This window comes from Sarcophilus harrisii, chromosome 5 (genome assembly GCF_902635505.1).
Source record: "Sarcophilus harrisii chromosome 5, mSarHar1.11, whole genome shotgun sequence".
NCBI classification, from domain to species: Eukaryota; Metazoa; Chordata; class Mammalia; order Dasyuromorphia; family Dasyuridae; genus Sarcophilus; species Sarcophilus harrisii.
The window spans coordinates 96,329,014-96,347,433 of NC_045430.1; the positions used below are offsets into that span (position 1 = coordinate 96,329,014).

An 18,420-nucleotide genomic window follows, 5' to 3' on the forward strand; every position below is an offset into this window, starting at 1 on the left:
ACTTTGTAAATCCAGAAAAATAATGGATTCATCCAGAATAACAAAGGGTGAAAAATATCAAGAGAATAAAAAAAAAAATAGGAGGAGGGCCTAATAGCACTAGATTTTGAACTATACTACAAAGCTGTAGTTGCCAAAACAATTTGTTACTAAGAAATAGGTTAGGCATTGAAACAGATTAGGTACATAATATGCAAAAGCGAATGAGTACTATAACCTAGTATTTGATATACTCAAAGATTTCAGTTATTAGAATAAGAAGTCACTATTTGACAAAAACCTATTGGGAAAACTAGAAAGTAGTCTGGCAAAAACGAGGCATAAACCAATATCCCACACCACATACACATAAGTTCAAAATGGTTACATGATTTAGACCTAAAAGGTGATATAAACAAATTAGTGGAGTATGGATGAAGAGTTCATGACTAAACAAGTAGTAACTTCACAGAATAAAACAGGTAATTTTGATTATGTAAATTAAAAGGTTTTTACACAAATAAAACTAGTACTGCTAAAATCAAAAGAAAAGCAGGAAACTCAGGAGAAAATTTTTGTAGTAATTATCTCTGATAAAGGTCATTTCTAAAATATATAGAGAATTGAGTTAAATTTACAAGAACAAGGGCCATTCTCAACTTGATAAGTAATTAAAGGATATAAATAAGCAAAAATCTAAACTCTCAGTAGTTATATATAAATGGTCTAAATCATAATTAGAGAAATGCAAATTAACACAACTCTGGGATACCACCTCATACCCGATCAGATTAGCTAAATGGCAAAAAAAAAAAAAAAAAAAAAAGGAAAATGGTATGCTGAAAGAGATATGAAAAAAAAGGCATGTTAATGAGACTGTAAAAAAGTCCATCCATTCTGAAAAGCAATTAAGAAATCATGCCCTCAACACTTTTATAGGGTACATACCCTTGGACCTAATATATACTCCAATAGAGATCAAAGAAAAGAAAAGGATTTTTTGTGTGTTCTGGCAAAGAATTGAAAATTGAAGGAATACCTATCAATTGGGGAGTGACTAAACAAGTTATGGTATATAAAAGGAATACAATTCTAATAATTGATGAAATTGTAATAAATGATGAACAGACTTTTTTTTTACCCTGTCTCTATTTTTTTTTTAAATACACCTTATATCTTTACAATGTGTCTCCCCTGTTAGAATTTAAGGATCAATCAATAAACATTATTAATCATCTACCACATGCCCAGCACTGTGCTTTATGTGACTTCATAAAGACAGGAAATTTAGATTTTTTCTTAGTATCTCCAGTGCTTTGCACACTGCTGGGCACATAAAAGGCCCTTAAAAATGTTTGTTGATTAAATGATGATGATCTCTTATGATTAATTAGCAACCTGTTATCAAAATATATGTTAATTTAGTTTGGAAGACTTGGTCAAAGTTTTTTAGAGGATTCCTGTTTCTCACCAATCTGTAACAGATGTTGAGGACAAATAATGTTTGTGGTAGCCTCTCTGTTTATTCCTGAGCTTAGTTGAAAACTGCAATATAAAAAAAGCCAAGTACTCCATGAAATGACTTTTATGTTTCTCTTTGAGTGCATAATTAACAAACTTCATTTTGTTGCAAAGTACAATTCTTCTGTTCTCATTTACCAAAATAAAAACATCAATATGGACATGATTTTTCTCATGCCAACTCATTGGTACCAACCTTTTAGTGATAATTTCTCCATATATAGTTAGATTGGTCCTTGGGCAACAAATACATACTCGAAGGTTGGTACTATTTGCCTGCTATTTGGAAAGCACAATGTCATGATGAGGCATTAGGCTATGTCTAAAATTCTATTATTAGCATGTTAGTACTTAGGATTTTCATTAGTCATGGGGTCATAATTATTGAAGCTCTCTTTGTCTTCTGGTGGAAGAACAAGGGGTCATATTCTACTATTCCATTATACATTATACATATTCTACTACATATTCTTCCTGGCTTAAATGCCTCAATGGTAGGTCATCTGTCCCTTAGATTTATTCATATCTAACTGGTAATATTGTTTATACATAGCCCAAATTAGAGCCAAAAGAAACTGTTATTTTTCTCTTGTAATTCCTTCTCTGGGGCTATTCTCTCCACTTGTAAATTGCTGCATTGAGTTTCCAGGAGGGGAAACTACTTTGAATCTGTACAACTAAAACTATGGCTGATGAGCTTATTTACCTTTAATAGTCAGCCAGTAAATATACTTAGTTCAAAATGGGACAATAGAACTAATGTTGGCTACAGCTTCTCTAGCTTATTAGGTACATTAGGTCATTAGGTACAATGTGATGATGATTCACAGGAAGCTCCACAAAGACAAATGTTGCCAATGCTGTGGGAGCCTCTTGAACTGAAAACAGAAATATCATTCTGAGGTGAGTCAGGGTCATGAAGAGAGGGAAAGAGAAACTGAGGGATTGCACTTCACTTGTTTTTTCAGTTTACAGGACCTTGGATTTTGTGCTGTGTCTAGAAACTTTAGAAATGGCTCCCTTTTCTGCAAGAATGGATCTGGCCCCTGAAATTTCCATATTAGGGGGTATGGGGAATGGGGTGTGTGTGTGTGTGTGAACCTATGTATTGAATAATGAATGAATGAATGAATGAACAAATGGAAATTTTAGGAGCTCTACTTTTAAATTCTGGAGCAGAGATCCTCAAACTACAGCCCACGGGCCAGATGCCTGCTGAGGATGTTTATGCGGGCCGCCGGGTTATGGCAAAATCAGACTGGAAGTGACGTTTGACTTAAACTTGCATTAGCAACGCACACTTCTGGCATTGGGCTGAGGCAGTGGAGAGAGAGTTTAAGGCAATACAGAGGTGAGGTGAGTTCCCAGGCCAGGGTGTATGGTGTGGGGAAGGGAGACAGATGCAGAAGACAGAGAACTGATGGCCTGCGGCCTTGTACAATAACGGCAGCCATCACAACAGACAGGCGCTGGGGATGTACAGTGCATGCTGCACATGTCATGGCCGCTGCAGGGGGAATTCACTGTAGCAGTGAAGGTCGGAAGTGGGAACGCAAAAAGAGGGAGAGAGAGTGTGGGGAAAAGAAGGCATCACAGCGCAGAGGCAGCTTGGGGAAGTTGGGCATTGCAGTCTGTATGTCTGTGTGAGCAAAGTTATTACTTTATTACTGGTATATTGTTTTTGTAGCTCTGTATATATATATATATATACACACTGGTATTTTATTAATAGCAATTTGGAATCGCTAGGAAATAATGATGTCAAAAAAAGAAAAATTGACTCAGAATATAGGATATTCAAAGAACAGTGGACTTATGATTACTTTTTCATGCAGTACAAGGAAGGAGCTGTATGTCTGATATGCCAGAATATAGTGTCTGTGTTCAAAGAATATAATTTGCGTAGACACTATGAAACACAACATAAAGATAAATATGATTGGTTGGTTGGAGAAGTGAGAAAAGATAAAGTATTAAAACTGAAAAATACATTTACAACTTAGCAAAACACTTTTGTGAAGCAGAAGCAGCTAAATATTTCATCACTGCGAGCAAGTTTTCAAGTTGCCAAGCTAATAGCATGTACTGGCAGACCATTTGTGGAAGGAGAATTTGTTAAAGAATGCCTTCTTTCTGTTGCCAAAGAAATGTGTCTAGAGAAGGCCAATTTATTTAGTACAGTGAGTCTTTCAGGACCTACAATTACACGGAGGATTGAAGAAATGGGAGACGATCTGCATCAGCATTTGCAAAACTCCATAAAAAAAATTTCATATTTTTCTTTGGCACTCAATGAAAGCAATGATGTTTGTGATTCTGCACAACTTCTAATTTTTATTTGCGGGATGAATGATTATTTTGAAGTTATAGAAGAGCTTGCTGCACTGCAAAGCATCAAAGGAACAACTACAGGAGAGGATATCTATAAAAAGTTTGCCAAACTATGAATGGTTTGGAGCTGGACTGGCTAAACTAGCCAGCATGACAACTGATGGTGCTCCTAGCATGGTGGGGGTCTAAGAAAGGAGTAATTGCTTGCATTAACCAAGAGATGGACAAACATAACCATTCTCATCCAATAGCCATGCACTGCCTCATCCACCACAAAGCGCTGTGTAATAAATCACTGAAGTGGGACTCTGTTATGAAAATTATGGTATCTTGTGTTAACTTCATTAGAGCTAATGCACTAAATCACAGACAATTTCAGGAATTTCTGAGCTAAATGTTGAGTATGAAGATGTTCTATATCACACAGAAATCCACTGGCTGAGTTGAGGGAGAGTTTTAAAACGTTTCTATGACTTACTTCCACAGATTACTTTTCTGCTTTCAAAAAACAAAGAAGTACCAGAGTTCAATGATGCAGAATGGAAATGGCACCTTGCCTTTCTGACAGATGTAACAGAGCTACTCAACAATTTCAATATGCAACTTCAAGGAAAGGGGAAGCTCATCTGTGATATGCAATCACATGTCAAAGCCTTTGAAATAAAATTAGACCTCCTCATCAAACAAGTGAAGGAAGAAAACTTCTGCCATCTCCCTACAACTCAAAATCTGTTAGCAGAAAAACTGCTGATTGCATTCCCAAACAAAACATGTGTGGATTCACTGGAAAAATTACAAAAGGAGTTCCAATTTAGATTTAAAGAGCATCATCTCCATGAACAGGACATACGACTTTTCCGTAACCCATTTTCTATTGACATTGAAAATGTGGATACGAGTTACCAAATGGAACTGGCTGAACTGCAGAATTGTGACTCTCTGAAAGACGCATTCAAGTCAAGCAGCCTTCATAATTTCTATGCATCTCTCCCCTCTGAGACATATCCTCATGTCAGGAACCATGCACTCAAAATGGCAACCATCTTTGGCAGCACTTATGTCTGTGAACAGACTTTTTCTACAATGAAACATTTGAACTCTCCAACCAGATCAAGACTAATGGATGCACACTTGCATCACTTGTTACAACTAGCAGTGACAAATATGGAACCAGACAGTGACCATCTCATTAGCCAAAAGCAGGCCCATACTTCCCATTGAAATACTGGTAAGTTTGTTGATTTAACTTTACTTCATTTTAAATATTGTATTTGTTCCTGTTTTGTTTCTTCACTTCAAAATAAGATATATGCAGTGTGTATAGGAATTTGTTCATAGTTTTTGTTTTTACTATAGTTCGGCCCTCCAACAGTCTGAGGGACAGTGAACTGGCCCCCTATTTAAAAAGTTTGAGGACCCCTGTTCTAGAGCTAGGAAGCACTGCTATTTGATTACTCTTTATTGGCTAAGATAAATCAGTTGACAACAGAAGAAATGTGACAACCAGCAAACAAGTGAAAACAAATTATTGTAATAGATTAGTTCAGAAAAAAGGGTAGTATATGGAGTCATTTGTGCCATTAGAAGATCTATGCCAATTATAAATAACTGACAAAAGTTTATTAAGCACCTACATTATGTTAGACAATAAGAGAAATACATAGATTAAATAAATTTGCTGCCATAACAGAAATCATAGTCTAGTGAGAGCTGTACATATATTGTATATATATAAATGTATATATATATATATATACACATATACATATAAGCTATAATATAAAGTAACACATCTGTAGCTAAATATTATTAATTAACAGAGCAATGTCAATCTGAAAAAGTCTTTAGTGGGATTCTGATGATATGTGAGAATAAGAGAGATCCTCTTTCTGCTCAAAGACGTAGCTCCAAATGCAAAAGAATTCCCAAACCCCAAAGTCTGTGGTAAAAAGGAAGTTTTATTTTTTCACTAAGAAGCTATCTCTTAGTGGACAAATTTCTTTTTTCTTTCTTTTATTTATTTATTTTTAAAAATAATTATAACTTTTTATTGACAGAACCCATGCCTGGGTAATTTTTTACAGCATTATCCCTTGCACTCACTTCTGTTCTGACTTTTCCCCTCCCTCCCTCCACCCTCTACCCCAGATGGCAAGCAGTCCTAGACATGTTAAATATGTCACAGTATATCCTAGCTACAATATATGTGTGCAGAATCGAACAATTCTCTTGTTGCACAGGAAGAATTGGATTCAGAAGGTAAAAATAACCCGGGAAGAAAAAAACAAACATGCAAACAGTTTACATTCATTTCCCAGTATTCTTTCTTTGGGTGTAGCTGCTTCTGTCCATCATTGATCAATTGAAACTGAGTTAGATCTTCTCTTTGTCAAAGAAATCCACTTCTATCAGAACACATCCTCATACAGTATCATTGTTGAAGTATATAATGATTTCCTGGTTCTGCTCATTTCACTTAGCATCAGTTCATGTAAGTCTCTCCAATCCTCTCTGTATTCATCCTGCTGGTCATTTCTTACAGAACAATAATATTCCATAACATTCATATACCACAATTTCCCCAACCATTCTCCAATTGATGGGCATCCATTCATTTTCCAGTTTCTAGCCACTACAAACAGGGCTGCCACAAACATTTTGGCACATACAGGTCCCTTTCCCTTTTTTAGTATCTTTTTGGGATATAAGCCCAGTAGTAGCACTGCTGGATCAAACGGTATGCACAGTTTGATAACTTTTTGGGCATAATTCCAGATTGCTCTCCAGAATGTTTGCATTCATTCACAATTCTACCAACAATGTATCAGTGTCCCAGTTTTCCTGCATCCCCTCCAACATTCATTGTTATTTTTTCCTGTCATATTAGCCAATCTGACAGATGTGTAATGGTATCTCAGAGTTGTCCTAATATGCATTTCTCTGATCAATAGTGATTTGGAAATAGTTTCAATTTCATCATTTGAAAATTGTCTGTTCATATCCTTTGACCATTTATCAATTGGAGAATGGCTTGATTTCTTATAAATTAGAGTTAATTCTCTATATATTTTGGAAATGAGGCCTTTATCAGAACCTTTAACTGTGAAAATGTTTTCCCAGTTTGTTGCTTCCCTTCTAATCTTGTTTGCATTAGTTTTTTGTACAATTTGATATAATAAAAATTTCCTATTTTGTGATCAATAATAATTTCTAGTTCATCTTTGGTCACAAATTTCTTCCTCCTCCACAAGTCTGAGAGGTAAACTATCCTATGTTCCTCTAATTTATTTATAATCTCATTCTTTATGCCTAAATCATGGACCCATTTTGATCTTATCTTGGTCTACGGTATTAAGTATGGGTCCGTGCCTAATTTCTGCCATATTAATTTCCAGTTTTCCTAGAAGTTTTTGTCAAATAATGAATTCCTATCCCAAAAGTTAGGATCTTTGGGTTTGGTGGACAAATTTCTTAATGAAGAAATTTGCAAAGAATGGGTTGACAGAAATCTATTTTATGAGCAAATCTTGGGGCAGTTTGAATTGATTATCAGACCAGGATCTCCCAATTGAATGAAATTACTTTGAAGGTTTTTGTTTTGTTTTGTTTTGCTTTCAGAATTTAGAGTTTCCTGAATGGGGATTCCTACCCAAAAAGATCAATGGGGGAGAGGGTGATTTGCCCGAGATTTCCAATTGAATAATGTTCTTATCTCTGTCTGAAAAATATGCCTTCTTCCAGACTCTCTGGAGCCTGGGAGACCTTGAATTTCTCATCTTTTGTAGATCAAAGGGGACACAGTTTCAGTGATTATTTTACAGATTAAAGGGGACACAATTTTTACAGAGTTCATAGGAATTTTTATTCAGGCTTCTATTCACTATTTTTATCCATGGCTTGGGTGAAAATCAAGAAAACATTCTTATTTAATTTGCCAAATATACAAAGCTTGGAGAAATGATTGACTTGTGTAAGAGTCCGAGAAGAACCTCACAAAATATAAGAGGAAGTAAAGAGGCTTTCATGCCTGAGGCACCCAGATATAGTAAGGACCACCTTGTGAACGGAAGCTCTGGTCGCACCGAGGACACATCATCAATGGGAAACATCTCCTTCCCTTATTGGCTGTGCATGTGACTTCATAGACCCTATATAGGCAATGGGAACCAAGAAGTACAGGGGGAGTTCAATAGAAGTTCAGCAGGAATTCAATAGGAGTGCAGGAGTGTACAGGAGTAGTGTAGGATATGATCACTTGGAATAAAGTCTTGAGCTCGCAAGCCATTGTGTCTGGGCCATTCTGTGGAACATTAAACCACTTCTCAGTGTGGGAGTAACCAGAGATGTCTGAAGACCTGGGATTTTAGGTAAAATGGCAATCGGTAATCTGAGGGGTAGGTAACAGACTTGAAGACAGAATTAAGGTTTTATCTCAACAGTTCAATTTAAGAAATCTTTATTCATGTTCTCCTGAAGGATACATCTCAGGTTAGATAAAAGTTTGAGATATCTTCTCTGCCTTCGTGTATCTTATAGTCTGATAGGGAGGTATAATCTATGTACAAAATAACTACAAGACAAAAATTATATGATAAATGCATGACAGATTTCTGTAAATTATCACAGTATATTTGAGTAAGGAAAGTCTGAACTATCTTTAAAGAATGAGTAGGATTTCAACAGTTGTAGCTTGAGGGAGGAAGATTGAGGGACTGGCATTCTAGACCCAGAGAAAAGCACACCAGGGGAACACTAGGTAATTTTACCTTGACCGAGATATAAACCTAATCATCTTATGAGTTTTTCTTCCCTCTCTCTCCCCTGCTTGTAGGTAAAGCATGGATTTTTAATTATTTTAATTTTAAAAGAAAGAATGTTTAAGACATTGATCTTTTTATTTTATCAAAAAAGCATCACTTTAGAGTATAACTAAAAGAGTATCTCAGAGGGTGCCTATCTGTATTGGGTCTTCCTTATAATGAAATCATGTGTGGTGAGAAAAAAATAATTAGTATGATGACTAATAAATTAATAAATAGGATAACTGGATCAGAAATTTAGAGCTAGAAAGGGCCTTTGAGTTCACTGAGTCCAATCATCTCATTTTACAGATAAAGAAACTGACATTGGGAGAGAATAAATTATTTGCCCTCAGTCAAATGTCTGAAGAAGATTCAAACTCAATTCTTACTGATTCCAAATCCAACCTGCTTTCTACTATTCCTTGTTATATACTGACAATGAAGTAAACTTTAAAAGTTTTTCATCATCTTTGCACCATTAAGTCTTGTCACAATCTTCCCTTTTTAGTAGTATATTTCATTGCGTGTTGGTTTATAATGGCCTTGTCATTTTGGGCAGCATCCTGATACAAGGAAGACCAGACAAGAGCAAAAGAGGATGATGGATATGCAGAGTGCTACAGGTACCAACCATGTGTTTAAAGCCATAGATTCTTCAGCTGGCCTCTGTTCTTCATTTTCTGAAGTGCAGTATTTACTGTTGTCCCATTTGGTTTCATTCAACAGCTGTTTGCTACTGTTGAGATGTGCTGGAATAGGCATATGTGAAAATACTTTTGTTTCTTTAGGTTTAAATGCAGGAAAAATTGTCCTGTTACTTGGATTATTGAAGAGATCAGGACTGGGCGAAGCCATATTTATCTGTGTGGTAACTAAGTCATTCAGTGGAATGGATGTTGTCCAAGAATCTGTGGTTATGGCACTGGAGAAACTGATATTGCTGGTATTTATGACTATATCTTGATATGTTGATATAGTTGAAGTTGGAGCATCTACTGACAGTAACGTGGGGTTTACCAAAATAGAATGTTTCTCTAAATTCATGGTCTTTATGTTGTTTAGCCCATTCCAGCTATTAAATGAAGACCGTGTATTTAAATTTTTGGTAGAAGATTTTTGAAAAACAAGCAAATCTGGATCAATACCTGTAAGGCAAATATGATGTCATTTATTGTCTTTCTGACTCAAAGGAAAAATTATAGAAGGGTTAAATTTGAGAAAATTTCATAGAATTTGTATGTTTTTGTATAACTTTGCCACTGAATAAATTTTCCACTAAGGCTACTTGCAAATTGCAATTTAAATTCTAAAAGGCTGGAATGATTCCCACAATGATTGAAAATCTGGTTAAATATAATCTGGGTGAACTATGTCCCAAACTATTGAAAGACCAAGTAAACATTTTGCTCAGCCACTAGTAGTGATCTTTTCAAAAATCAGATATAACACAGGATTGGAAATGGACAATATTGCAATTTTCAAAATGGGGAGAGGATAGATCCTGCAAATAAACTGATGGATTTGTCTTTGATTCCTAGAAAAATCTAGGAATTCATTATTAATAATAGAAATGGTTTTTGAGCATTTAAAAAAGAAAACCAATCATTGAGTGTGTCAAAAAAAAAATCATGTCAGATTAACTTGATTTCTTTTCTTTTTTTTTTCCTGGGCAATTAGAATTAAGTGACTTGCCCAGGGTCACCCAGCTAAGGAAGTGTTAAGTGTCTGAGGCCAGATTTGAACTCAGTTCCCTCTGACTTCAGGGCTGGTGTTCTCTCTATCCACTGCGCCCCCTTCACTGTACCACCTAGTTGCCCCTTGATTTTTTTTTATAGCAGGGCTATTGGTAGAACTAGAAAAATGATATAGTCAGATAAATATATTTAATATTTTAAAATAACATTTTGTTTTCTCCCAATTACATTAAAATATGTTTTAAAAGTTTTGAGTTTCAGATCTATTCTTCCTTCCCTCGTTTTCCTTCCCTCTGCATGATGGTAAGCAATTCAATATGCAGGTAATCATGTAAAACATTTCCATATTAGTCATTTTGTACAAGATGACTAGAGAAGAAAGAAAGAGAAAAAATAGTATTCTTTATTCTGTTTTCAGACAATATCAACTCTCTTCAGACAGCATGCTTCATCATGAATCCTTTGGGATTATCATAGATCATTGTATTACTTAGAGTAACTAAATCATTTGCAATTATTCATTGTATAATATTATTGTTACTGTGTACAACATTTTCCTTGTTCTGTTCACTTTGCTTTGCATCTATGATTCTATTGTATTCCTTTTGATAAACATTGAATATGAAATGACGCATTAAAATAGTTGCATGCAGAAATTTATTCAATGAGCATAGAGAAATTTCCTCTATTTTACTCCATAGTTTTCTGTAGTCCCCTTTATAGTCTGGATAATAGTATAATTAAATAGACTAAGAATGGTTGAATGGATAGATTCAGATTGATTGAAAATAGTTCAGTGTTAGTTTGACAGACAGTGTTCAGTGGAATGCCACAAAGATCTTAGCAGGCATATCTAGCAGCCTAGGTGTACTTTAAGTAGCTACCCAGTATATGCTTCCACTATCAAACCTAGCACTGAGATTTTTTCATCGAACCCTTCTTTTCATTATATCAAGAAGAATGACATTTTGGGAAAAGCTGATAAAGAATTCTCCATGCCCAAATATTCTACCTTTCCAGAATTAGGGTTTGAATGTTTCACATCCCTCAAAATATCCAGTTTTTAAACTTTAATCACTGAAACATTTAATAATTTAATTAAGTGATTGTTTAATTAATTGCTTCCCTCCACCTAAATTAGTTTCTAAATTAAGGCGTTAATAAAATCTATCTCATGCATTAAAAATGTCTATTTTAAATTTATGTTCAATTCATTTACATAGATGGAGGAGAATATTATATTAAAGTGCTTAGTGCTCTTTGGGAAAAGGATGCTATTTGAATATTAGATTATACTTAAGTGATTTATGATTTGGTCTTTTAACCTGTCATGGATTTTTTTCAAATTATATTTGGCAAACTAAAGGAAACTTAGATATTTTCTTAATTGCAATTGTTGTTAATTAATTGTTCTCCCTGGATATCTCATAGCCAATGCTTGCTTTATGGAAAGTAATTACTTGGAAAATTTTAGGGACAGTCTATCACCAGCCATAAAGAGTTACTACTATGGTTTTATCATGGCCTTTTAAAGTCAAGAAATACCCTATAAATCTTTACCTGCTGTGACGTTGTACAGGATGGCACTATGCTTAGGCTGTAAGATGCAACTCTCCAAGGTTGGGCAGTAAACATGAAGGCAGTTGACATTGTCATGGATGGGATCATGGAAGAAAATAGCCAGATTGCAGGGAGCTGTAAAGAAAAACACTGAATATTTGAAACTTTCTTTTATTGCCAACAAAACTTGACTTCAGCCCTGTTTATGTTGCTTCAAAAAATAAAGGATAAGCTAGTTTATATAACAGATCTCTGTTCTGAATGATATCATGAACTTGATTCTTGTTATAGCCATATTTCTCTGGACCTCAAAGGCTGATTATCAAGCTGCTTTACCCCTTGAACTTCAAGTTTCTTATCTGGAAAAATGAGAGTAATTGGACTATATTTTCTCCAGTCTTTCAGCATCCAAAATCTGACCATCTATGAACTGAGATTATTTTAAGGGAAATTTTAAAGAAGTTCTCTAATAGGCTTAGAGAGAAAACATTCCCCATCTGGTAAGCAGATTCTCGTTTGCCTAAGAAAAGAAGCAAAAAAAAAAAAAAAAAAAAAAAAAAAAGTTTAAATCCCAGACATTTTGATAAGCACTTTACAAAGATCTCATTTGGTTCTACTTTTTTTTTTTTTTTCCATTCTACATTAGTAGAAACTTGCCTATGTTTAGCTGAATTTTTTCCATTTGTCACTTTTAAACTAACACTTTCTAGTTTGCAAAGTATTTATTTATATGATCTCATTTGAGCTTTACAACAATCCTATGATATGTGTCCTATGGATATTATTTTCCCATCCGATGTATGGAGAAACTGAGGTTCAGAATTGCTAAGCTACATATTCATGGTTACACAGATAGTGTCAATGAAAGGATTTGAACATAGGTCTCTAGGCCCAGCACTCTATCAAAATAGTTAATTCACTTCAGTCAGTGATGAGTGTACCTTCTTTGGGTAAGCATTCTTTTAAAATTTCAGACTCTCATAGTTGGAAAGGCCCTTAAAGAATCATCTGATACAACATATATTTGACTAAAAAAACATATATCTACACACACATACATACACATATTTGGAAATCTAGGAACACAAGGAAAGAAACACATTAAAGCATATAGAGAGCCATATTTCTGTCAGAGTAGCCTACATATCTTATATACTACCTGGGTTGAAGGAGAAACTGGATGAGCTGAAAAAACAGATGATGAATCTGTTACAGAAGCATGATGTTGCAATGTTGGAAGGCTCCAACTATCTGTAAGTAGCTATTATAAAATTTTTCAAAAAGCTCTTTGGAGTCCTCAGTACTTTTTAAAAAGAGTAAAGGGATTCTGAGACCAAAAAGTCTGAGAACTTCTGTTTTATAGGTCAGTCATATTTGCCTTCGTGGTATCCCTCATACTTGACAATCCATTTCCTATCTCTGCATCTTTGCAGTGACAAAGTTCCAAACCTCTGGGAAGTATTCTTTCTTGAAGAAGCCCTGATTTCTTTCAAAGCTCAACTCAATAACCCTCTTTTACAAGAAGCTTTTCCTCATCTCCCAAATACTACTGACGACTTTGTTTATTTAATATTCATTCTGTACATGCTTATATATGTACATATTATCTTATTCAGTAGAATATAAATTTCTTGGAGTATGGATTTTTCAGGCATTGATTTTTTTTATTTTAAATTCCCAGTACCTATTACAATTTCTGGAACATAGAATTTAATAAATTAATTTATTTAATAAATGCTTGTTTATTGATTTATTGCTACCTGTAGATGGGTGGTGATTGGATATGAAATTCCCCCTTTGATTTGGCAAAAATTCAATTTTTCTTCTTAATTACTTTCATAATCATCTAGCTAAGTATATTGCTATTAGGAATACTAGGGAATGAAAGCCGAAGGCATGATTCTATCTATTTTTGATTTCACATATTGACATCCTGTTTTTCACCTAAAAATAATCCAAATTTTAAAATTCCTCACAAGCTATATAACACTTACCATCCTTCATAAGGCAACAGTTCCTTCCACACTTCTGGCCTGTGCTTTCTGAGTAATACTTTAGGAACCGAGCTCCAAACTTTTGAGACTCCTCCAGGTCAATTAGGAAACCTGGAAAGCGTCGGATCCAACAATTCTTGTAAAACACAGTGGGTGAACAGAGGGCACTGGAACGCCACACCACACTCAGAACCAACAGCAACTCAGCTACTGCTTCTACCAGCACACACATTTCCTCAATATGAAAAGCTCAAGACAAGTCTTTTTTCCAGCAAAAGGAGGATGTGACAAGTCTTTGTTTAAGAAAGAATTTCTTGCAAGTTGGGGCCACTGCTGAGAAAGGGAGAGTTTCTCTTAGATTTTTCTTGATGTGCAGTTGCCAGCGATCTAAGTCAGTTTAGGGACCAGCATTTAGTTTTCTCTTTCTTTCTCTCCAAAATGAGGTCCCAAGAGAGTGGTGGATTTCCTGTTGTCCCTTTCTGGATAGTTTTCACTTCAGTGTTCTCTTCATGCCTTGTTTTTTACTCATTCACAGAGAAATAGAGCCTCTCCTATGTCTTCCCTCTTTCCCTGAAATTGAACAGCCACAGAAAACATTTACTATAGAAATATAAGGACAGATGAGGAACACAGGAAAGCTTCTCTCTGACTGATATTTTTCTGACTTCAGATAACTGAATGTCCTGGTGAGATTTCACTTCAAACAAAACAGATGAACTCTTATTTATTTCTAGCCTTTTTTTTTTTTCAGACAGCTTTATTTCTTTCCTTGAATTTGTTGCTTTCTCTTGTTAGGTTTGCTTTCTGTTCCAAAAAGACATTGCTCTCTCATTTATTTAAACAAATGCAAAATCAAGAATGAAAAAGTTTACTTTGAATTTCATTCCTTCCAGAGATGTCAAACCAAGAAGCAGAGTTTCACAGCCTGATGTAATAAACCTGCTGAGATGTCCACAGTTCTACAAAGAGTTATTACTTACCCTGAGAATTAAAGGAAAAGACAGATTTCTTAATGCCTGCCCAAATTCATTGGATTGCATTTTCTTAATGTCTGCATGAATAATGTATCTGCTGGAGGCAAAAAGCAAGAGAACAGTAGTTCTTTCTTTAGGATACACTCATAATTTACTGGGAACATTGCATATTCTCAATTGAGGAATGAGAGGCCAAAGTTGACAGGGGAGCTAAATTATTATTTAAATATCTCTCTATTAACAATGGCTTCAGATACCACAGGAATTTTTTAAGGCAATACCACAGGAATGGTCTCCTATCCCCTAGTTCCCAAAGTTGATAAACTCAAAATATTAAAAGTATTGCTTTATTTTTTCCAGTATGCCTAATAATGATTATAAATGGAGTAATAGATCATTTTGTTAGTGCTTTAATATTTACAAGGCTTAACATGCATTATCTCTTTGGTGACACCTAGCTTTTTTTTAAAAATGAGTACAAATGTAGTATTCTCTCTTTAACCTTCTGCCTAATGATTCATTTGTTCAGATCACAAAAAGCAGTTTTTAGAAGTCATTTCTCACAGAATCTTATTCCAGCTGTTTATTAACAATACACAAGTTAACATTATGTAACATAGATTCTGAATACAAAAAAGCAATGAAGTTATTAAACAGATGCTTATTTTTAAAGGTTCCTGTAACTCTTCTAACTACAATTAAAAAAACAAAACATACTTTGCTGCAAATGTGTGTTGTATAATGCACTATCACTTAACTTTATAGGACTCAGATAATTAGATCAAAACTGTAGATTCCCATGTACACTTTAAACAAACCTCTTACCTGCAGAAGTCAGACACTGCCACCTGTTCCAAGGGAAGAGAGAAATGGCATTTTCCAAGGGGAAGACAAAAAGCTGACATTCAAAATTGACTCTCCATTGTTCAAGTGTTCTCAGTTAGAACATACTTTCAGTTTTCTTATTATTCCTATAACTAACATGATTTACTAAGATTAAAATACTTATCCTAAAAGTAGTTTCTCTCTTTGTAAAAAAGATACACAGTTTCTATTATGGTAAGAAAACATTCTTTAAAGTTTTTGGCTTCCCTGAAATGACAATGGAACAATCCAAAACCCTCCTAGAATAGAGTGCTCTTAGTTATTAACTCTTTAGATGTCTAACAGGGATTAAAAAAAAGAATAGAAAACTATTTTTGATAGAAAATGTAATTTCCAAAGGCCAGAATCATGATTAAAAATATAGGAAATACTACCATAGCATATGTCTCACTCCTTATGACTAGCTACACTGGACTGGGATGTGAACATTTCAAAAACTTTACTGGGAAGCTTTGCACCCATCCTGTCCCATCTATCTAAGCCCCAGCCCAGTCCAAGTCCATTCTAATTGAATTTCTTAGTATCCACTATAGACAGATGATTCATCCCAAGATAGAAACTATTTGTAATGATGATTTAGTATTATATCTTTAATTATGAAAACTGTAGAATGCACTCGTTTAGATAATAACCACTAGTGTCTAAGTCTACTAAAGGTGCTTAATGTGTAGCAAGACCCCATTCCCCAAACAGATCAAATATGAATTTAAAAGAGGCCTTTAAAATGCATGGCGTCAGCATTGTGTCCATTTTCCAGGCATTGCTCCTCAAACCTGGAAGATCATATTAATACATAATAACTTCCTGATTTTAAAAAATTCTGAAAATAAACACCAAAGAACATTTTGATATGGACAGTATGAACAATATGAGCAGGATTCTTTATGAAAGCATTAATTTTCCTTTTATGCCAATTGTCCTTACCTTTCTGAATGCCAGCTTCATGGGTAGAGGAAGGTAATTTTTGCTTCCTCAGCACTAAGGTCCCAGAATCTAGTTTTCCATTATCCAGAGAAGGGAAATTTCTTGGCTATCATATGCCTTCAGTGATAAATAATTCCATATTTAATAGTTTGGTGGCCTAGTAATCCAGAGAAAGAAGAGTTATTGCCAGTGTGCTTTTTAGGAGAAAAACAGGTTTTTCATGTCACTCCTTCAACCCTAGCCGGAGAAGCAATAAGGAACATCTTAAAGGAGACAGGAGATTTATATTAAAACTCTGCTGTTCCTGAAGATGATTCAAGTAATTCAGATCTGGTTCTGAGTTAGATCTAAAGTACTTTTATCTGGCAGGATGACTCCAAAGATAAGGATGGCTCTATAAGCTTTGGGCTATAGAAGAGACCCAAATGAGAAAGAATTTCACTGCAATGTCAACATGTTGCCTTATTGACAACCTTGAGATCAGTTCCCTTCTGAAGGGAGGCCATATGGTGCAGTGAAAAGATTAAGAGCATTTGTTAAGAGACAGGTCAATTTGTTAAGGGACAAGTCAATTCTCCTAGAACCTCCACAGCTGTGGATCATAACATCTGAAGGAGCTGCAGGGCAGCCTTTGGTGACACAGATGTTGCGGACTGGGAATGAGATAAATTGGAGGCAGAGAGAAGAGGAGAGAGGGCAGAGAATAGCAACTGCTTCTCAGTTTCCTTGTATCATCCTCACACAAGAGGAGATCCATTCTGCAGGTCTGGTTTGGTTTTCCAGCAGCCACTGTCAGGTGGCTCCCATGTATTCCAACAAGCATTGAATTTTTAATTTTAGGATCTAAGTTTAAATTCAAACTCTGCCACTTATTATATCAAGGAATCATTTAAACTATCTAGTCCTCAGTTTTGTCATCTGTACAGTGGGGATACTGGACTAGTTGACCTCTAGAATCCCTTCTACTTCTGTGATAGTATAATGAAGGAAACAAACATTAAGCACCTGCTATGTGCTAGGCACTGTATTACCCATTTTACAGGTATCTCATATGACAAAATAACCTGGTAGGTAGACACTATTATTATCCTCATTTTAAAGCTGAGGGAACTAAGGCAATCAAAGGATCAATGACTAATTTGGGGTCACAAAGCTAGTAAGTGTTTGAGGCTGGTTTTCAATTCAGGTCTTCCTCATTTAAACCATTATTTTAAGTATTGTGCACTGCCACCACTCCCCAATAACCTAATTAATGCCTAATGAGCACTAAATGTGTTGTCTATATCTCACTATAGATTCCTGTGAACACTTTGCTGATTTTGTTGTTTTCTGTGAAATAAAGTCTGTCCTCCAGTGATCTTGTGATGATGAGAACCATCTACACCCAGAGAGAGGACTGTGGGAACTAAGTGTGGATCACAACATAACATTTTTATTTCTTTTCCTTGTTGTTTGCTTGAATTTTATTTTCTTTCTCATTTTATTTCCTTTTTGATCCGATTCTTCTTGCGCAACAATATAATTGCATAAATACATATGCCTATATTGGATTCACATTTTTTTTTAACCAGGTTTAACATATATTTGATTACTTGCCATTTAGGAGAGGGGGTGGGGAAAAGGTGGGAAAATTGGAACACAAGGTTTTGTAAGGGTGAATGATGCAAAATTATCCTTGTATATGTTTTGAAAATAAAAAGCTTCAATAAAAAAGAAATAAAGTCTATTCTTTATCTGTGTTTAAAAAATACAGATT

General features: G+C 35.0%; 1 protein-coding gene across 1 annotated transcript; it reads right to left on the reverse strand.

Annotated features, from left to right (window-relative positions):
* Positions 1 to 7,305: 7,305 nt before the first annotated feature.
* Positions 7,306 to 15,935, reverse strand: MANSC4 (MANSC domain containing 4). The gene is made up of 4 exons (XM_031938076.1): positions 15,681 to 15,935; positions 13,882 to 14,451; positions 11,888 to 12,022; positions 7,306 to 9,778 (listed from the first exon to the last, which is right to left on the reverse strand). The coding sequence occupies exons 2-4, from the start codon at positions 14,111 to 14,113 to the stop codon at positions 9,180 to 9,182; spliced, it is 966 nt and encodes a 321-aa protein (XP_031793936.1). The 5' UTR covers positions 14,114 to 14,451; positions 15,681 to 15,935; the 3' UTR covers positions 7,306 to 9,179.
* Positions 15,936 to 18,420: the final 2,485 nt, after the last annotated feature.

What these genes read in the sequence shown, in the direction of transcription:
- MANSC4 (XM_031938076.1), bottom strand. Translation starts at nt 14,113, where the DNA reads ATGTGTGTGCTGGTAGAAGCAGTAGCTGAGTTGCTGTTGGTTCTGAGT. An exon ending in CTGTTGCCTTATGAAGGATG is followed by an intron (nt 12,023 to 13,881) that starts GTAAGTGTTATA and finishes TTTTCTTTACAG; the next exon opens with CTCCCTGCAATCTGGCTATT. An exon ending in CCTGTACAACGTCACAGCAG is followed by an intron (nt 9,779 to 11,887) that starts GTAAAGATTTAT and finishes TTTGCCTTACAG; the next exon opens with GTATTGATCCAGATTTGCTT.